Source organism: Diadema antillarum, unplaced genomic scaffold (assembly GCF_040938485.1).
Source record: "Diadema antillarum isolate AM-2024a unplaced genomic scaffold, OU_Dant_1.0 scf00000066, whole genome shotgun sequence".
Taxonomy (NCBI): domain Eukaryota; kingdom Metazoa; phylum Echinodermata; class Echinoidea; order Diadematoida; family Diadematidae; genus Diadema; species Diadema antillarum.
In genome coordinates, this window is record NW_027270955.1 from 1,086,832 (window position 1) to 1,107,151 (window position 20,320).

General features: G+C 38.5%; 1 protein-coding gene across 1 annotated transcript in view; it reads right to left on the reverse strand.

Moving 5' to 3' along the window:
* Window positions 1-20,320, reverse strand: part of LOC139716500 (MAM domain-containing glycosylphosphatidylinositol anchor protein 1-like) — a 62,146-nt gene that overhangs the window by 6,263 nt on the left and 35,563 nt on the right. The window contains exons 7-9 of the mRNA XM_071628041.1: window positions 5,357-5,479; window positions 4,637-4,793; window positions 435-535 (exon numbers count right to left, since the gene is read on the reverse strand). Coding sequence (XP_071484142.1) covers window positions 435-535; window positions 4,637-4,793; window positions 5,357-5,479 — 381 coding nt within the window. The remainder of the gene's footprint in view (window positions 1-434; window positions 536-4,636; window positions 4,794-5,356; window positions 5,480-20,320) is intronic.

The window sequence follows — 20,320 nt, forward strand, 5'->3', positions numbered from 1 at the left end:
GGCATTCATCTGAGCTATTGCCTTACTGTGATGGTGGCCTCTAAAACAAATCATTATGTAATGTATGAGTGTGTATTTATATCATAACAATAAAAGAATGCATAAAAACAAATAATAGGAGATAAAAGACAGAGAGAAAAAGAGAAATTAGTTCAGTCAACTCCGGCGATATCGTCGACACAACTTCGATGGTAGGGCTATTCTTAACTTACAGGTTTAAAACGGATAACTTGTCCACAAAGCAAAAAGGGGAAATGTAAGGTTGCCTGAATATGATCGTTACATTGAAACCAAGAAACTTTATTCCCCATTGATCATTTTGTTATCAAGGTTAATGGTTAGTACTTTCGAACTCCTGAAAATTGACTGAAATAAAAAAAAAAAACATAATTCAAGCAACAACTAAAACAAGTGATATTCTTTAGGTGACTCACCACTGATTTCTATGGTGGCGTTCGCTGTTCCCAGTCCATTGGAGGCAACGCATGTGTAATTCCCGTAATCTCGTCTTGGGTTCAGCGAAATGATCACAAGCCTGTCCAATACAAGGTTTTTAGTAAATGTTTTGTTCTGCATGAGCGTCTCCCTACCATTCGTCTCATCATATGAAATGCTTAGTCCCATTAAGAGATTATTGTGTTAGTTCAAGATGCAAGGTTAGCGGTGAGGAAGACACAAAGTTGAATTCATGCTTATATAATGCGTGACGAAATGACGACAGGTATTAACACGGTAAAAAAAAAACATCCCCAAAACATACAAAATGGCGCAAGCGTTCTTTATTCGTGCATTACGTGGTTTGAAAGTTCGTGATCCCTAAAAAAAGATAATAAGAGGAAAATACCGCATGTCGTAGTGTACATACAATGTGTGAGTCTTTACACTCTCTTCCGACGAATTCGTAAAGTAAATAATAAAAAAGGAAGCCTAAGGAAGAGTTACATTTCTGTCTGCCGCCAAGTAAAAAGAAAAAAAAGAAACCGTGCGAAGGGGACAATGCAGAGACGTTTTGTGGATGAAAAGAAACGTAATAATGAGTATGTACAGGATTGGCAAAGTTTTATAGAAGACCAACATGACCAAGGGAGTCTTATTTGATATAGATTGATGCTTACAGTTTAAGGGTAACGTTATCAAAATGTAGAGGGAATGAGAAAAAAGTTTTCTCAATAGTTGCACATTTTCTACTCTATTCATGACACTTTCAATGTTGTGTGAAATCGTCGCTGAAAATACCGATACATTGTCATGAATGTACAATGATTTCGTCTCACAAAAAGTTGAAATCATTTGCTGCTATTTAACTCGGTAGCGTGTTTCAATTGAACTGAAGAAAAATAGAACGAAAAACTTTAGGACTGGAAATAAGAGCCGACTAGGAAACAAAAGAGGATTACTTAATGTCGTTCCACATCAAAGAGAAATAATATACCATCTATGAGGAAAATGCATCCATCTTCTCTTCAGTCTTATGAAATTATATCTTGAAGCATGCCTTAAAGTAACTCACTAAGCGTGTTTTGTTTGCTGGACAGGCAAATGATTGATGATAAGTGAGGAAAAAAAGGGAAAATAAAAGAGGATATGCTCAGATTGTGCAATTTCTTGGAGAGAGAGAAAGGCATGCGCGTAGGGGTCGTGATGTGATTTTATAGACCGATCCGTCCTGGCAAAAAATCCGCCATTCCTGTGGTGTTCCAAGCGCACACGCGTATGCTGAACGCATGATTCATGCAGTCCATTGCGGCGGGTGCGGCGGGCGCAATGTACTATAATAATCATGCATTCACATAATGCGTGCGCGCATGGGACACCGCAGTTAAGATGGCGGATTTTGCTGCCATAGATCGGATCGGTCCATAGAAATCATGTTACTTGCCTAGTATAGCTGTCAAAACATAGCAAGGGGATCCTTTACCACGGGAGTGCGTGTTAGTAGAATCGGGGAGAGCGAAGAATTGGAGACGGAGGTAGAGGAGAAATGGGGTTAGTATCACACAAACCAACATACAAAAAAAACGACATAACAGCATGGAAAGAGAACGTGTTAGTATGAACGACGCCAGATGTTTAACAGCCCATGCGAGGAGAAAGATAGCGAGAGAGATAGAGAACGAGTCTTTAATTCCGAAATTGTTAGAAAAAAATCAGGGACTGAAAGCATAGCGACTTTTTGTCGTGTTTTCAATTTGTTTCAAAGGATTATTTCATGAGAGGAGAAAATTTACAAGAACGAGAAAAACATTAAGACTCTTTTTTGTCGTTGTTTGGTAGCTAGGGATGAACTGTGACTCAATAACTGTCTATCATAAGGTTCAACCATCTCACCTACCATGAATAATCATACAGCTGACCAATAAGTTAAGATTTGCAAATAATTGACAAATTACCCTTCATCGACTTCGTCGACGTTTCGCGCTATAATTCTGTAACGCGAGAAGGCCTCGTCGCGAGGCTTCTTGACTTTGTTCAGTTAAGTCTCGCGCAACTTTTGAGACCAAATTTGTGACGTCCGCGCATACTTTTGCGAAGCCACGCCCATTTTTGTAACGGAATGTCGCCCCAAAACGGACACAATTTTGTGATTTTGTGTACATTTCCTATGGAAAACAGTGCTCTGTCATGAAAGTCATAAAAACCTGATTATTTTTACAATTAATCACTTTCATTGATTAATTTTGTGCTAATTATGGTAGAAAAGTGGTCAGTGACAATTTCCAATGAAAAAAAAAAAAGAAAAAACAAAAGTTGAAAAACAAAGAAATACATAAGAAATTCTGAAAACAATAAAATACATAAGAATTGAAATGAGTTTTGGAAGTTTTTGTGATGTACAATATTGTTCAATATGCTAAAACAGATTTACAGATCAAAAATTAGACTCTCAATGCTTTTAATTAGGCTAAAATATGATCTTGAGCTTAATTTGCATAATTAATTAATTAATTAAAGATAATATAAAGTTTTGGTACCTCAAAAGTTTCCCTGAGTTTCCTTGTCTTAGTTTGTGTTTCAGGTTAAAGTACCTTTCATATAACTAACACTGTGAGACTTACTCGCCCCAAAGTGCTCTCATGTCTTAGTAATCATGCAATAATGGTTTCGTACCAGAGCAGAGCGGGCTCTGAAAAATTCGAACGAGCCGTTAGTTTGACTCGACGCGGTACCGCGACAATCAATATACACGTATTGTACGAAACCATTATTGCATGATTACTAAGACATGAGAGCACTTTGGGGCGAGTAAGTCTCACAGTGTTAGTTATATGAAAGGTACTTTAACCAGAAACACAAAGTAAGACAAGGAAATTCAGGGAAAGTTTTGAGGTACCAAAACTTTATATTATCTTTAAAATGAGAAATTGATTGTTTCAAAAAATCTTATGACACAATCTTGTAGATTATGACGTGGGTCTCACGCATGCAAAATTTCATCGCGATCGCACCACCGATGGCCGAGATCTCGGGGGGGGGGGGGGGGGCGGAATCCATCCCCCCCCCCCCCCCCGGTCTGAGCATAGCCAAAAAAGCCCGGCCCTTTTAGGGTTAAGGCTTATCAGATAGCGTAGGCCTACGTTGTATTCATATTTGAAAGGAAAGATATCAGCATAGCATCTTTGGGAATCAAACTTGATTGTTCCTTCATTGTTCGCGAGTCATTTGAATGAAAGTTACAACATAGTACTCACAATTTTGTTTAAATGAAAAAGAAACAACCAAAATCGAAGCTAAGAATATCCATACCAAATTAATTACTGGTATACATGTTATGAGAAGGATCTGAAAGCTATAGCTCGGCTTCATCAATTCTTTACATTGTAACCCTTGGACGTAAATGAGTAGCCTATTGCAATATCACAATTAAACTTCGAGGATAGTGGTTCACTTGATTACGTTAAAGACCAGTCTCGATTAAAAACGGAAGGAGGTAAAAGGTTGATAACAAAAAAAGAAAGGAAAAAATAATCTAAACAACAAAACAAAACAAAACATAAAAGGAAACAACACGTAACGCAAAACTATAGGAAAGTTGGGTCACTAATTAACTAAAAAATACCAGATCCTCTCATCCCTAATTTCGTATTCATATTGGATTCTGACACTCAAGAATGTATGTAGTCACCCAAACATGACGTTCTTCAATGGATTAAGAAGACACTTAGTGTCTTCGTCATCGTTAATAGCTTACAACGTAATGATGATAAATAATATGGCTGAATTGACAAGTACAATCCCCATGCTCACGTGTGAGTATATCATTTTACATCGTTGATTGCCATTTCATTTGAAAGGAAATATATCAACATCATACTGTGACAATCATATTGTCGATATATGAACGGAAACAATGTGTTTAGATTGCAATTTGGTTATTTTCCACACGAATAGAAATAGAGGACCCTCTTTCTACACGAAAACCTGATGAAGGCAAAGCATTTCAAAATGAGTAGTGGACGTTCGTCGTTCGTCGTGTAAAATGTGTGCACGTCATTGTGTAGGAGTCACAGAACAGTAGCACAAATTAGGAGTCTCCACATATATACGGAAATAATCGTCTTTACAAGTGTACAAGGGAACAAGTGTATATTGCACTGATGCAATATTCTTAAAGCGTGCACTCCGCGCGTGCCGCTACCTGTTCTGCAATACTTGCGAATCCTGCGTGGCGTTCACATAGTCCTTCATCCAGTAGAAGCTGGCGGGGGGCACGGCGCTGACGTCACACTGCAACAAGATGTACTTCCCGGGGCCGACACGTTTGTCCGTGAACGTAGGCGTCACTTCCGGTGGATCTGTAAAGGCAGAGAAGAGAAGCAGTACAACAACAATAACAGCAACAGCAGCAACAACAACAACAACAACAACAATAGCAACATGAACTTAGGCTAACAACTCCACTAATTATCAATACCCATCAGCGATACTACATTTAGGATATCATATAAGTGAAAGTTTGGGGAAAGTGTGACAGTCCGTTCAAAAGTTATGAATCTTTAAAGTATCTGCGCAGTCACTGCTGGATGGGAAGACTACTACAGTGTATGATGTCACATGTGTACAATGATATAAGAAAAATATATAGAGAATTTCACAAAATTTTACTGTTCTAATAATCATAATCATAATCATAATCATAATCAAAATCATAATCATAACTTTATCATGATCATAATCATGTGATTGCCGTCAATAATCTGGCCACTACTATCCAAGTAAATTCACCAGGGGAGGGGGGGGGGGTGGGGGGGGGGAGAAAGGGAGAAAGAATCGTTATTTGAAAAAAACAAACAAACAAACAAACAAGCAAAGAAAGCAAGGAGCACAAGAAAGTGGTCTTTTGACTGCCCCAACTTACATTGTACAACCACCTCCACTGCACGACTGTCCGGGGGGTCTCGTCCGGTGATTCCATTTTCTGCGTCACAGACGTAAACCCCACTTTGATCACGTGATATGTTCACAAATGTCAAATTTTCACCTGAAAAAAAAAAGGGTGGAAATAGGTTACAAAGATAGTACATGGAAGGAGGGGGGGGGTAGGGGAGGCAATACACAACCCGCATCAAGAACAGAGAAGCTACAGACCTGTTCGATTTGGACGCTGCTATGTCAATAATGTCTATTTCAGCCATAACGGGGTGGGGTACTTTACTTTGCATAACAACAGTTGATTTGTGCACTGGCATAAAATGCACCTAACTCATTTCATAGGCGATTGAATCATCTTTTCTTCTTGTTTTGGAAGCCTCCCTCACCGCCCCCATTATGGCCTACATAAATAGGCCTACAATGTTTTAAATCCGAAATAAAGGTCTATACCGTAGATGTACATTATAACATTATACACGTACGTCTACTGAAACCGGATCAAGATCGCAAATTGCATAAGGTTAGTCGAGTGGGGGCGGTATCATATAGCTCCAAGATTATTGATGGCGTTTCCCCTCTCATCGCTCCCCGGCCTCGGACGTTGAATAATTCTTTCCTTCCCGGGTTAGATGTATTACTCCCTAGACCTCCTCATGGCGGTAAATCATGCGGGATGGGACGGTTGCCCGTTTGATTTGCGAGTCGGAAGAGGGGCAGGTTAAAGCTGTTAGGGAAAACTCCACTTTTCGTATATGCAGACTACAATAAAACTGGTGGAATATCAACCCCCTAAAAGAGTGAAAGTTACACTGAAATTAGACAAAGAAATTAAGTCAATTCTACATATGATATTGTACATATTTTGAACAGAAAAGACCAGTCGCAACCGAATACGCTGCAGTTTACTTTGTGTATTACCGCTTTTTTATATTTCAAACATCAACGTCGGGCTGTGCAATGACCACGGCTCTCTCTCACTTTGAAGGATCTCAGCTTTTATCATTGGATGAGAAACATTAAATTTTCTTTCCTTTTTTTTCAAATTTTACTCCAGCCACCTTTATTCATTGCCTACTGGAAAGAGCACAGTGTCCCACAGTGTGGTCACATAGTCGACTATGTAAGAACGCTCGAATTTAACAGACACGAGTGTGATTTCACACTGTGGTTTGGTTTTCACAGAGTGTTCACATTGTAATATTCCGTGTAACACTGTGAATTGATGACTCACACTGTGTTCACACTGTTAAAACGCTCGAATTTAACAGTGTGAAGAGATTCCACGATGTGTTCACATTGTGTTCACATCAGGGCCGGCGCAGCCGTGGGGGTCGTGGGGGCTCGGGCCCCCACACTTTGTGTGCACCATACAAAGGAATACATAAGGTGTCATTACTTTGGGCCCCCACACTTTTTTCAACCCGGAAGTACGTAAGTGGCACTAAAAAAGAAATAGATCGAGATCTTGAAGTATGGCGGCGGTAAGGGTATGTGTTTTGTCTGAAGACCTTTTTTTTTATAACACCCGGAAATGGGAGGGGAGAGAATGAGCTGAGGACCTTTTTTTTTTTTTTTTTTTTTGCTTGTCAGCTGAAGAAACTCGGAAATGGACGGGGAGAGATGAGCTGAGGACCTGTTTTGTTTTGCTTGTCAGCCGAAGAAACCCGGAAGTGGACGGGGAGAGATGAGCTGAGCTGAGCTTTTTTTTGTTTTTTTGTTGTTTTTTTTTTGGGGCGCCCACACTTTTGAAAACACTGCGCCGGCCCTGACATTGTGTTCACACTGTGTTTCTCACACTGAGGGACACTGTGTTCTTTCCAGCAGGACTTAACACTGACAATGACTGATGAGCAGGCCATTTGGGAAATTTTTCTCATTCACCTATTACTATCATTATATGAAAGGACAAATTCACCTTAATGATAAGGATTGAGAAAATGCAGCAATATTCGTAGAATACATCCATGAAAGTTTGAAGACAATCAGAAATCTTTTTAAACGGTATGAATTTTTGAAGTTTCAGTATCGCAATCGCTAAATGAGAAGACTATTTACAGCTTGTGATGTCACATGTGCACAACAATATAACGAAACTATCAAGACAACTCAACATATTATTTAAACTTTTCTAGCATAATCAAAGCACACCTGACTTGCCTCTTTCAGAAGGCAAGACAAAATAAGATTACCCTTAACAGAAATTTGTCAGTAACAAGTCGAGGGAATGTGTACTTATTTTTTTCAAAAAGAAATGAAATTTTGTCGAATTCTCTGTATATCATTTTCCTTATATCGTTCTAAACCTGTGACATCATAAACTGCTGTATAATCTCCTCATCCAGCAGTAACTGCGCAGAAACTTAAAAAAAAAATCATAACTTTTGAACGGCTGTTCGATTTTCTCTAATGTGCTGTACTGATATTGCTACATTCACTCAATCTACATTTATAGTAAGGTGCACTTGTCCTTTTGGTTAAAATACTAATAATACCAATCTACCTGTTATATTCTGCTACTAATAGTGATAATGCCAGCACTATTACCATTATTATGGCGATTTCAATAACATAACCTGTCGTCATGGTTGCTGGGTTTACTAGCCCTAGTCGAAATTTCCATAATACTGGAGGCATCTGCATGCATGCTTGAAAGGGTGGTAATTGTATGTAGTCTACGACCGTAGTAGTGACAACATTGGTCACAATGGCACCTGTCACGCCTACTGGAAATTAAACTCACGCCGATAATCAATTATGAACAAATTACATACAAAATGAAAACAAAACTAATCGCGGTGATACATGAAGATAATATCATTATCCGCTATTACAACAGGTCCGTAATGACTTTGGATAGGTGATTCATTATGAAAGGTTGTCCAAAGCGAATTTGCTGTTAAGTAATGGATTCCAAAACGCATGAAGTATCGTACGCGTTAAAGGAACTATGCAGTGCAAATGTACATTGACTTCCACTCCTTCATAATACATGTACCCTGCTCATCGATTATGTGGCCAGAATAATATTCAAAGGAGACATCCGGATTCTTTTCAAACTTTTGCATTTGAGCATCTATAAATCGGTAATATTGGGTAGGGCCTACAGAGTTACAGAATTTACTGTGATTGGGATAAGGAATGATGAGAATCTGTTAAAATTTCAAAACAACCCATATTGAGCAAGGGGGATCACGTAGTAGCTGCAAGTACATAAGAATGTATGATTGGGTACACATGGAAGCATAATCAACCAGAAATGTCGCTTTGGCGACTGGTATGCCTCCGCCATAATGGCCATAATGCATTGTTCTCCGAATAGGTCTATAGTACAATGTCCTGACAATGTGTGATGACAGTTTTACATGTTTGGCAAAATATTAAAATGACAGATTTGCCACAAATGTGTTAAATGTTCACTTTCCTTGAACAAGGTTTACTTGGATGAATGGCTAAATTGCCTAAGAGTACAGGTATTTAGCAATTTGAGGATTTTTTTTTAGTTACCTCAGGCAAGGCACCTTAACAGTTCAGTTCAGTTTATTCAAACCAAATCAAACATAACAAAAATACAAGACATAACTGCAAAAATTCAGAATGATAGGTTTGGGACCCCAGTAAAGCACAGCTTGTGGTCGGGGCCCCTTTACACAGTACACTACAGTATATGGCAAGGTGTAACATATTTACATGGAGTATAACATATGTACAAATTATACAAGATAATAAATGCAGACAAGTACACGTATACCACCTCCCCCATACACAACACAACACACACACACTCACACACGCATACAAACATGCATGCCCACTTCAAACATGGCTACCTCATCTCATTTTCTACATTCATGTACCTAATTTCAATCTGTCGAAAAGGTGTCTTTTACACAAAATTTTGAATCGAGACAGTGTAGTGGAATTAATTATGTTACGGGGTAACTTATTCCACTCTTTAGCACAGACTATTCTGAATGAATTTAAGGTAGTTTGTGTTCTTGCATATGGCTGATGGATGAGGTTCTGGCGAGTATTATAACGATGGATGGAAGAATTTTCCACAAACACATCAGACAAAAATGTATATTGAAGAGATAAACATAAATATGAAGCATTGAAGAGAAACCATTTCTTCAAACGGCAAAATATGTAACTGCAAAAACAAAGGAGTACTAAGTGATCTATAGTTTGAATTTGTTATGTACCTGACACCTTTCTTTTGAAGAACATACAACTTATGTACATGAGTCCTAAATGTGTGTCCCCAAGCAATATTGCAATACTTCAAATGAGGCATAACAATTGGATTGTTTAAAGTAACTAGGGTATACTGGGGAAGGAAGAAACGAAGTTTGGATATTACACCAACACTGCGAGACACTTTAGTACATATTACGTTATTAAGTTGTTCATTCCAAGATAAAAATTCATCAACTGTAACCCCAAGGAATAGCACATGTTGACTGCGGTTGATCAGGGGGGTGTTTCATCAACGTTTGTCAGCGCTGACAACCTGAATCACTATAGTAACAGTCAGTGACCAGAGCATCTCAGCCAATCAAAACCAAGGATTTTGCTGAAATTGTCAGCGCTGACAAACGTTGATGAAACACCCCCCTGATGACCACCAACATCTAAGGGAATAACATTTTCAGGGATTTTCTTCCCTCTGGATCTAAATAATACACATTTTAGTTTTACCAGTATTTAATAACAGTTTGTTACAGCAAAACCATGCAAAGAATTTACAAATTTCAGAATTAATTGTCTGCATTAGAGTGTGAATATTCCTGTGAGAATATAACAAGCATGTATCATCAGCAAAAAGAGAATAAGTAAATAACTGAGACGAATTAATGATATCATTTATATAAATCAAAAACAATAACCGACCAAGAACAGATCCCTGTGGTACACCATAAGTTACATTACTGGATTGTGATTTGGCACCATTAACAACAACAAATTGTAATCTTTCTTCTAAGTAACTTTTAAACCAATTCAAAGCTATTCCTCGAACACCATAGCGTTCAAGTTTCTTTAAGAGTATATTGTGATCAATAGCGTAAAATGCTTTTGACAAATCTAAAAATACACCAAGGCAGTACTTCCCATCATCAATTGCACTAATAATTGTATTTACTAAATTTAAAACACCCATACTAGTGGATCAATTTTTACGAAAGCCAAATTGCTGGAGGATCAAAATATTATTAAGAAGCAAAAAGTCATTCAATCTTTTATAAACTATTTTCTCCAGAATCTTTGAGAATATTGGTAAACAAGGCAATGGGTCTATAATTCTCAATGCATTTACGATCATTCTTTTTGTACACAGGAACTACTTTTGCTATCTTTAACTTGTTAGGAACCAAACCTTGAGACATTGACCTATTGAATATGTCACAAAGCGGATCTGCAATAACATGAATACAATCTTTTACAATTCTAGGAGAAATACCATCTGAGCCAGATGACTTGGATGGTTTTAAGGCCAAGGCAAACTTCACAATCTCATGCACAGATGCTGGTCTCAAAAATAAAGAGGACGAGTTATCCTGATTTAACAAATAATTTACAAATGATGTCTGCACAGGTGGAATTTCTCTGCTTATTCTTGCAGGCAAATTAATGAAATACTTATCAAAATACTCTGCTTTAGCTAAGTCTGATTTTAAGTGTGTGTCTCCATGGAACATTTCATGAGATCTCTCTTCCCCCTCCCAAGTAACTCATTTATATGAGACCAAGTCTTCCGAGTATCTCTCTGAGTATTTTTAAAAACATCGTCATAATATTTTTTCTTATTTTTTTACTTGACTTTTGCCCTCTTATAAGTTTTTGCCTCGAGTAATTTTCAAGGTATGGAAAAGAATGTAATTTCAGTATCAAATAGTAAAATATTAGCATTTAAACCTGGCCTTTGACCCTAGACCTTGGACTTTATGACCCTAAAGTTCCTTAGAGAATCACTGTAAGGAAGAACATGGATAACTACAATGTACACTTTAAGAACATCGGTGTTAGATTTAACACCATAGGTGTTAAATCTAACACCGATCAAGCTTCAATAGAGGACCACACCCACAGGTGTATGTATTGTGACGGTGTTAAAAAGTGTTCACCTGGCACTTCTTGGTGTTAATTTGACACTGTGGCTGGTGATATTTTTGACACTGCGCTAGAGTTGATTCAATAATGACACCGCATGGTGTTGATTTGATATTAGTGGTGCTAATTTCAGTGGTATAACACCCGTCCAGCTTCAATGGGAGACCACACCAACTGGTGTTACTGTGGTGTAAATAAGTTTACACATATTTTCAAAAATCAAGTACTTCATCGGAAAATTCTTTATCGTCTTGTTGAAGTTCAAAATTAACAAGAAGTGCAGTAACTAAGAAACTATTCAAAAAAACAATTGTATATTTTGAAATGACACCCGGAGGTGTTAATCTAACACCATGAATGAGCACCGGAAATTTAACACCAGCTCGGTGTTTCACATTTAACACCGGACTTTTTGCAGTGTATCAGGGAGGCGGCCCATCTCCCTGAATGAACTAAGTTTTATGATGATACCTTAAGTCACTTTCGAGAGACGGAGGAAGAAGTGAAATTTAGCACTTTCACTCGACCTTTGACTTCTTGACCTTTGACCTTTTGGCAAGAAACTTCCCAAAGAATCTCCATTGGGTGATACAGTTATATAAATTATTAAGTTTTAAGAAAAATCCTGCAGGCATTGCATAAATATGAGGGAAGAAGTGACAGTTTGAGTACTTGACCTTGACCTTTCAACCCCTGACCTTTAACCCATGACCCCCAAATTTCCTAGGTAATCACTGTCAGTCAGTACATGCTTATATATTAAGTTCCATTAAGATACCATGAACCATTTGCGAGATGTGGAGAAAAAGCGTAAAATGTCAACATTTCGACTTGACCTATGACCTTTGACCTTTGACTTCATCACCCGAAACTCTCTCTGGAGAATCGTTACTTGGTAGTAGATGTATACACTAAGTTTAGAGAAAACATCTGCAGGCATTGAGTGGATATGGGGACATAGTGAAATTTTGACCTTTGAACTTGAGCATGTGAGCCTAAAATTTGATAGGCACAACTTTGCCCACTCATTCATATACATACCAAGTTTTGTTAGGATACCTCAAACGGTTTTTTAGTTATCCTGCCCACAAAATTGATTACGGAAGGACGGGTTTTTTTTTCAGAGTTGGTTTGTCAGATAAAGTGGCGCCACAATAAATTCGACAAATCGATACATGGCAGTATCAATTTATGTACTGCATGATGTAAAATCTTATGAATTATTTGGAATGTCCCCTTGAATATGTGTCATACATTTTATAATCATATTCTTACGATTTTTCTTCATATTACTTGTATACGCCCACAGAAAATCTTTCAAGCCAACATTCTGCCAGTATAACACCATCTATCAATCTCATAATAAAACAATGAATGATAGCAATCACCATTTTCTATTATCGCAACCCCCTTCTTTTTTCCCTTTTCTTTCTTAGCATCACATGTGTATATGACTATGTATGTTTTGTTGTGTTAAATAGTTTGTTGTTTGACGTAGTTATAAGCCAAGTCGATAGTTTGTTTATCTATTTCTCTGTGCATTTAATGAGGCCTTATGATTATTTATGATTAAGCTCGTTGTATATTTCCGAAAGTGATTTAATGATAACTTGTACCATGCAGAAACAATAAAATGAAATGAAAGGGAGCATTGATGATAATGATAACCATGAACATAACTTATGCAATGCCATAATGCCGTGCAGATTAAAACAATTCAGTATGATAGTTTTTAAATAAGTCTGGAAAAATAAGAAAGAATCAGCTTGATATCGTAATAAGTATTCAGAGTACGTCTCTCATAGATTTCGAAGCTGTTTACCCCGATGTATATCTTCTGACCCCAGTTTGGTTTTGCTTACGCGCGTATTGGGAGCTTGAGTGCTTATCACGAGCAAAAATCTGTTGACAGGGAGGGAAAGAGACTCAACAAAAATTGGAGTGACTTCATTTATTTACCACTTAGATTCGCTCGCTTCCTTTATACGACTACACGCTCTGACATTGGCTCACTGATAAACGAGGCATCGCTTCGCCGCGCACCAGGGGAGGCGCGCCCGGCAGTACGGGATCGGCGCGTTGGGAGGTCTGCGCTACCCACACGTGTCACCAGCGATGATCATTTATTCATTGTGTTCTGGAGGCGCCTTTTTCTCCCAGCAACCACGAGCGTGCACAGGGCCTGCTTTTAATTTCTATTCTCCGCCAGAACCAACGTGGAAGCATCTGGACTCATTATGAATTAAAGGGGTGCTTCGAGAACGCCACTTAGCAGTGACACGGGCTAATTCCATGCACCAATGCTAAAAATTGCACCTGCCCTCCATAAGTTCACAAGACACGACTTTCCCCCCGACGAAAAAAAAAAAGAGGGCAAAAACTGATGAGCTTTATAAACACATACACAAGCCAAGCAAAATATATTTCGGAATAAGACAACAACATTTCTGCAAATGTTATAGAGTCAGAGTACAGAGCCGAGAATATTATGACGATTGTTTTCTTCCGGTGATCTGGTAAGTATTACGTGACTTGTTCCAGAGTTGTGTCGACATGCCAGTACGTACGCTGATACATATACGCGAGTAAATTACATACCACCTTTAATTACCTTTGGTCTTTATCCTCATTTCGGATGTAACCTGGTGAAATATCTCATTAAGTAATTTAATTTGAAAGAAACCTGCTGCGCTCGCACGCTTCTCTATCAATCAAAACTTTACAAGATTGACAACTGATGAAAACCGTCACTAAGCGTTAGTAAGCCACTTTAAAATAGGTACTCATTTGACTAATAGTCTGATATTTCCTTCCCCACGGCATGCTTCTATATCAACTTCTGTATTTGTGTACTTTGACTGGTTACTGTTTGTTGTTGTTGTTGTTATTGTTGTTGTTGTTGTTGTTGTTGCTGTTGCTGTTGTCTTTCTTTTCATTATTTTAAGCCTCCTTGTGCATTACCATCTGGTCTCTTTTGTCTATGAAACGCCCTCTACGTCCATCTGTTTCCTCCGTCTGTGTCACGTGCAACTCTACATGGCTCTTTCTCCGATTCTTTTTATTATCCCATCCCATCTCGTTACCGTTCTTCCTATCATTACCTCGTGTCCCTTTCCATTCATCTGCCCATTTGTCTCTGTCCACCGTTGTACCTCCAAATCTCCTTATATATCCATCAATCTGTCTAGATACATATTCGCCTATACGCAATGATCTATCACGATAGCTTTCTACAGTACGTCGACGCCATAGTTGCACGCGGAATGACAGTGTGAACCCGGTTTGCATTTTCTCAACAATTATTCTTTTACGGCAGAATCGCCTTTGTTGCGTGTCATTTTAATGGCGGTAATGCTTCATGCATTGCCGGAAGCATTCTATTTCAGCCCATGAAAGGCACGTGACTTTGTCCTTCATCTGTAAACCTTGAACTCAATTTTATAGCAGTTGCAACCTTGATTGAAACTTAATTACTGCTTGTACTTTTTAGCTTGGGGCTGGGCGCGTTTTCACGTCATTTGGTCTTGTGCCAAACAAGGCGCCTTTTTGTCCAGGCTGGTTGTCTCCACGTAACGAGGGCGAGGTCTTAACTACTAGTACCAGAGAGGGGGCGTATACTTGGGCAGCGCTCTGGCTCATCTACGTATAAGATGCCTAATATAATGGAAAACCACTTGAATACAATGCATACATACACTGGTGATCTTGCTTTTGTTAACCATGTGACGCGAAACAGTTCAGGCAGGTAGTATTCCACGCAGACACAGATACGCTAACTTCACATCATACCCTAAAAGGGAAAAGAATCAATCAGTTTCGACGATGAATATCTACTGTACATGGCGATGGGCGCAATTAGACGACAAAAGCTGGATTTCAATGAAGAGTTGCTGGAATCATGTTAATGACTTAGACCTCCCCCTCGCACCTCCCCCCTCCTCCAATTGCTGAAAAAGGTAATTAACTGTTTTGTAGCCTGAGCGTTCCAATTTCTTTCGTATAACGAAGTGAGCTCAGCAGTACTTTTTAGCGCCGCGACCTCAATCTACCTCTTATTTTTCTATCTTCCTGTCCCACTTTATTTTCGTACCTTTCCTTACCGTTCTTCAGGCGTTTGTTTCCTTCTGAGGTCAAACCTGTCTTAGCGACCACCTGTTTTTAGCGGCCACCTGCCGTTTTGCGACCATTGAAAAAGAGTCCTTCCGAAAGACAAAGCATGTTGAAGAAGAAACAGTCTATAATGGTCACCTGTCTATAACGGCCACTTTTTTCATCTCCATTGGGTGGCTGCTATAGACAGGTTTGACTCTACATTCCTCAATCATTTTTCCCGAGCCACCTGGCATGTCTATTGAGTTGTCTGCCCATCTACGTACATAATCTATCTGTTGGTCTTTGGTTTCGTATCTTGTGGTTTCCTTCTTTAACATCGTTGTCCGAATTTATACCCGAGTAATTCTTTACCTATAAAGCTGTATCGCACCCCCTCTTATTAGTATAAATGTCTCATCATTCTCCAATGTGTGGCAAACTAACCGTATGTGGTTTGTTGACCTCTGTATACACAATTACATATGTTAAAGCTATTTGTTTGGTAGCCTTAGGGGTAGGGTGTAAGTGTAACTTAACGTGACATACGCACATAGCGGAGGGCGTTAACGATGTCAAGATAATCGCAATGCCAACACACAGCGTGAACAGTATACATACATTTTACATCTCTTCACACTTCATTTAAACGTCGTAAGCTCCTTTTGACATTGAATACGGGACTATGTCTGACAAAAACTCACTATATAACATGTTGTTCCCAGTAGTAGTGCGTCGCGAACTTAAAATGCAGGAGCGTTTTCCCCTGAGCGGGCGGGGTCGATTACATGCCAAATTATGCATGGGATGCGGTAACTATTTTTTTTTTCTCTCCTCCTGCATTCTGCCGATATTATCCTCAATTTAAGATTCCTTGTCTTGATAGAGCTGGGATCGTCCGTTAAAGGAAGCAGCCTGCCTTATAAGTCACGACGGATGCTGGCGAAAGGATCAACTCACGTTATTGCACACAGAATGATGACTTAATCGTTGATATAACATTATTCCTTGCACTAGTTGATTTGAGATAGATGCTCAAGTACAGTTATCGTAGTGACGAATGGTACATACGCACACTGGGACTGAACACACACATTAATGTCTTAGCATCGAATTCGGCCATTGTACAGTTGTAAGAACTATATCAATCATTACGCCAGTATTTTATAATACCAACAACACTTAGTCGCTTCGACATGCCAGTCAGTACTTAGCGGTTTTTTTTTCCTGTTCTGATTCTCGTCGTAATTTGTAGCCATGGTAACTCTGCGAGGGTAAAAACACATTTATATATCTAAACTGAATACAAGACTTTAACTTCCATTATCCGGCGGGCTATTCCATCTAATACCTCACCTCATCTAATACCTTTGGTTATTATTATAGTGCAGTCATTCGTAAGATGACTGGGGATTTGCCAATAAACGGCTATCGCCTTTAAAGATAATTGCAGACCTGTGTTAAGGGAGTAATCATAGTCATCTAAGAGCCATCTCTCATCCATTATTCAGACCGATATGTGAAGTGAAAGGCGCCCTCAGGGAGATGCCCCTTTCGCTGCGAGACAAAGTGATAAGTTAAGACACACACTCACTTCGACCGTGACCTTGGAATAGTATATAGCCGATGATATACTCCCCGTTGCGGTTATGACGATACGCAGAATGTGTCTCTCATTTCAAAGTCTTCTACTGATGTAATCATATCTATATTTTCTCGTTCCTCCTCAAATTCCAATACCATGTGTCCGTTTGCATGATCATTACGAGTCAAACCTGGATGCTGCTAATGTGCCTTTAAGAAGTTTTTTTTTTTGTTCTGTTTTGTAGATACACATTTCTTCTTTTTTTTTCCAGGCATTTAGTTTGTTCCTAAAATCGTCAGGAGAAAATCGATAGATAATGCGCCTATGATGACGTAATAATGAGAGTATAAGTGTACGCGATATGTACAGCCATCGAACATCAACAGCTATGTGTATGAAGGAGGGCCTACACCCGCGTACACGCTGTTTATTGCAACAGTGACCTAACCTTCTTGAACGCTATTTCACACCTACGAGACCTTGGTGACGTCACAAATTGCTTTTGGCACTTCCACTATACTGTAGATGATGGTGTGGTTATGAGAAGGGGGAACGCTTATATTTCCCAAGGATGGATAAGCGATGTAAGAAATGAGATAGATTGAGATGCAAGATAGTTTTATTTAGTTTAGATAATTACCAATAAATGAAAAGTTTGATCGAAGAACAGATTTAGCACAAGTTTCGATCATTTGAAAAGGAAATTTATCATTTATTATAGAAGAAAACAAAATCTTTTCGATGAACCTCACTTGTTACATCACAAGTAGTTTCCTTAAGTTGTGATTAGAATTATATAACATATTTTCTTGAAAGCAAGATAATATTAAGTAGAGGGAGACAAATTGAAGAAAATTCACATCTCAAACATTTTCATGTCGTTTTCTGTTTTTAGCAGGCTCTATTGCAAATATCTCAAATTGACAGAAATGGAGTTAATTCGCTTTGCAATAAAACCCTTCGTATACTAGTCATGCTAGTAGTGTACCTGAAATCACGCTTACATGCAAGCATACATACACATTACACTTAGAGGGAGAAGCAAACTTATGTGATTTGCTGTATATACCCTCTTCTAATCTCCCCATATTTCTTTTGTTTAAATTCTGACATTAACTTTAAACACTGACAGAAATTGGCTCCGCTGAATTGCGTTTATATAACGACCTGAGAGAGAGAGAGAGAGTGTGTGTGTGTGTGTGTGTGCAATTATATGTTTGTCTGTGCGTGTGCTTTTCTATATGCATATGTATTTTTTTTCGGGTTGCTTTTTGCCTTGCTTCAAATACTTCTTCGTATACATCATATCCCTTGATTTACACTTTACTTGGATCTGTCTTTGTGTCTTTGTCTGCATGGATGTATGTTTGTGTGCTTGTGCTCGTGTGTGTGTGTGTATGTGTGTGTGTGTGTGTGTGTGAGTGTAATATGCTTGTGAGGATCGCTATTCTCTTGTGTTACCCATGTCTCCTAATATGATAATTATTTAATATCACTTGTTGATCTTAATCTCCCCTCATTTCTTCAACCCTAAGAACATCAGAGCCCTCTGATAGCGTATAATTCCAGTTTTTCTCTAGATGTACATTTTCTATATCTGAGTTCTTTCTGTTGTTATGATATTTCTCTATAAAGTTCTTGGAATATTCTATACCGTATGAACGCAAGAGAAAAGTGAGCGAGATATCTTCACGGGCTCGGTATTTATCGCGCCGGGGCCAGACAGTCGACTTGGCGGTGAGAGCCAGCGATGGGGTAACTTATGTTTCAGTCGTCGACGTGCCAGGAATAGTGACGAAAAAGGGCGGCTGACGGGGACCGCTTTGAGATGTTTTTCCCCTGCACCACGTTCATTTTTGGCGGCATTGGATTATAATAGCGTCGCACTTTTGACATGTGTGATGGCTACAGGCGCCTCCAACGCCTTCTTCTTATCATAGATATTTGCTTTGTCCCGATAACGCCATAGCGATGATCAATTTCCTGACTGGCTTACATCATTCTTTATCAATGATTCTAGCAGTGGGTCTTACATAAAAAAAAAAAAAAAAAAAAATATATATATATATATATATATATATATATATATATATATATATATATATATCAGTGAAGTTCTATAAGCTCTTTAATAGACCTAACGTGCGTCTGATTCAATTAACCCATGAAAAGACTTTGTGTTTCTACATCATTGACTGGATAGTCAAATTGTCTTTGTAGATATATATATATATATATATAATCTGTAAATAGGGGAACATAAAGGACTTCTGATCGCAGAATTCTCTCTACCTGATATTCGATAAGGCATATCGAAAAGCCGATAGTATCGCCAAAATGTAAAGGGTCAAAGGGTCAAAGGTCAAAACCTCGACGAAAGTTTCAAGCTATAATATTGGGGGTATAGGGAGAATTACAGTGTTAGTTTCTCTGAGTTGTCCTCTCCCTCTCTTGTTTGGCGAAAGCCAAGCATTGACGCGAATAATCCGGAGCGTGGGTGTTAAAAGGGATGATACAGTTTTGGGAGAGATGGGACTTCAGGTTTTCAACTTTTTTATGATGATTTTTTTATGAGATAATGAAAAACCTTTTTGAAACATTACGAAAGAGCATACAATTCTAAGAGGAATTCTAAGTTTATTTGATGAAATTTGGTTTTAAAGTGGCTGAGATATCTAAAATAAAGCGATCCTGATAAAAGGTGGGACCCACCTTTTATTAGGATCGCTTTGTTTGACTTTGTTTTTGGATATCTCACCCACTTCGAAACTGATTTTCATGAAGTAAATTTTGAACTCCTCTTACAATTATGTACTTTTTAACATTTCATAAAGTGATCTCTAAGTATCTCGCAAAAGATTTAAAGCTGAATCCTCATCTCAACCAGCACTATCTCATTTCTTTAATGGGGTGAGAGGTGTACATGGGAGGTGACACCCGATGACTCATGGTTGCGATTAAGAGGGTGTCAACGTGATAATGTGAGAACGAAAAGGCCATATTCATACTTCAGATTTTTTGCGATCTTTATTGAAGATTTATTGATGATTAATGAGGCGTCCAACAAGTTTGGCGACATGCATAAAAAAAGATTCTAGCACAAGTTCACCCCCACAAAGAATTGGTCATTGATGGTACAAATGCCACATGAAGATCTGATCCTTACTT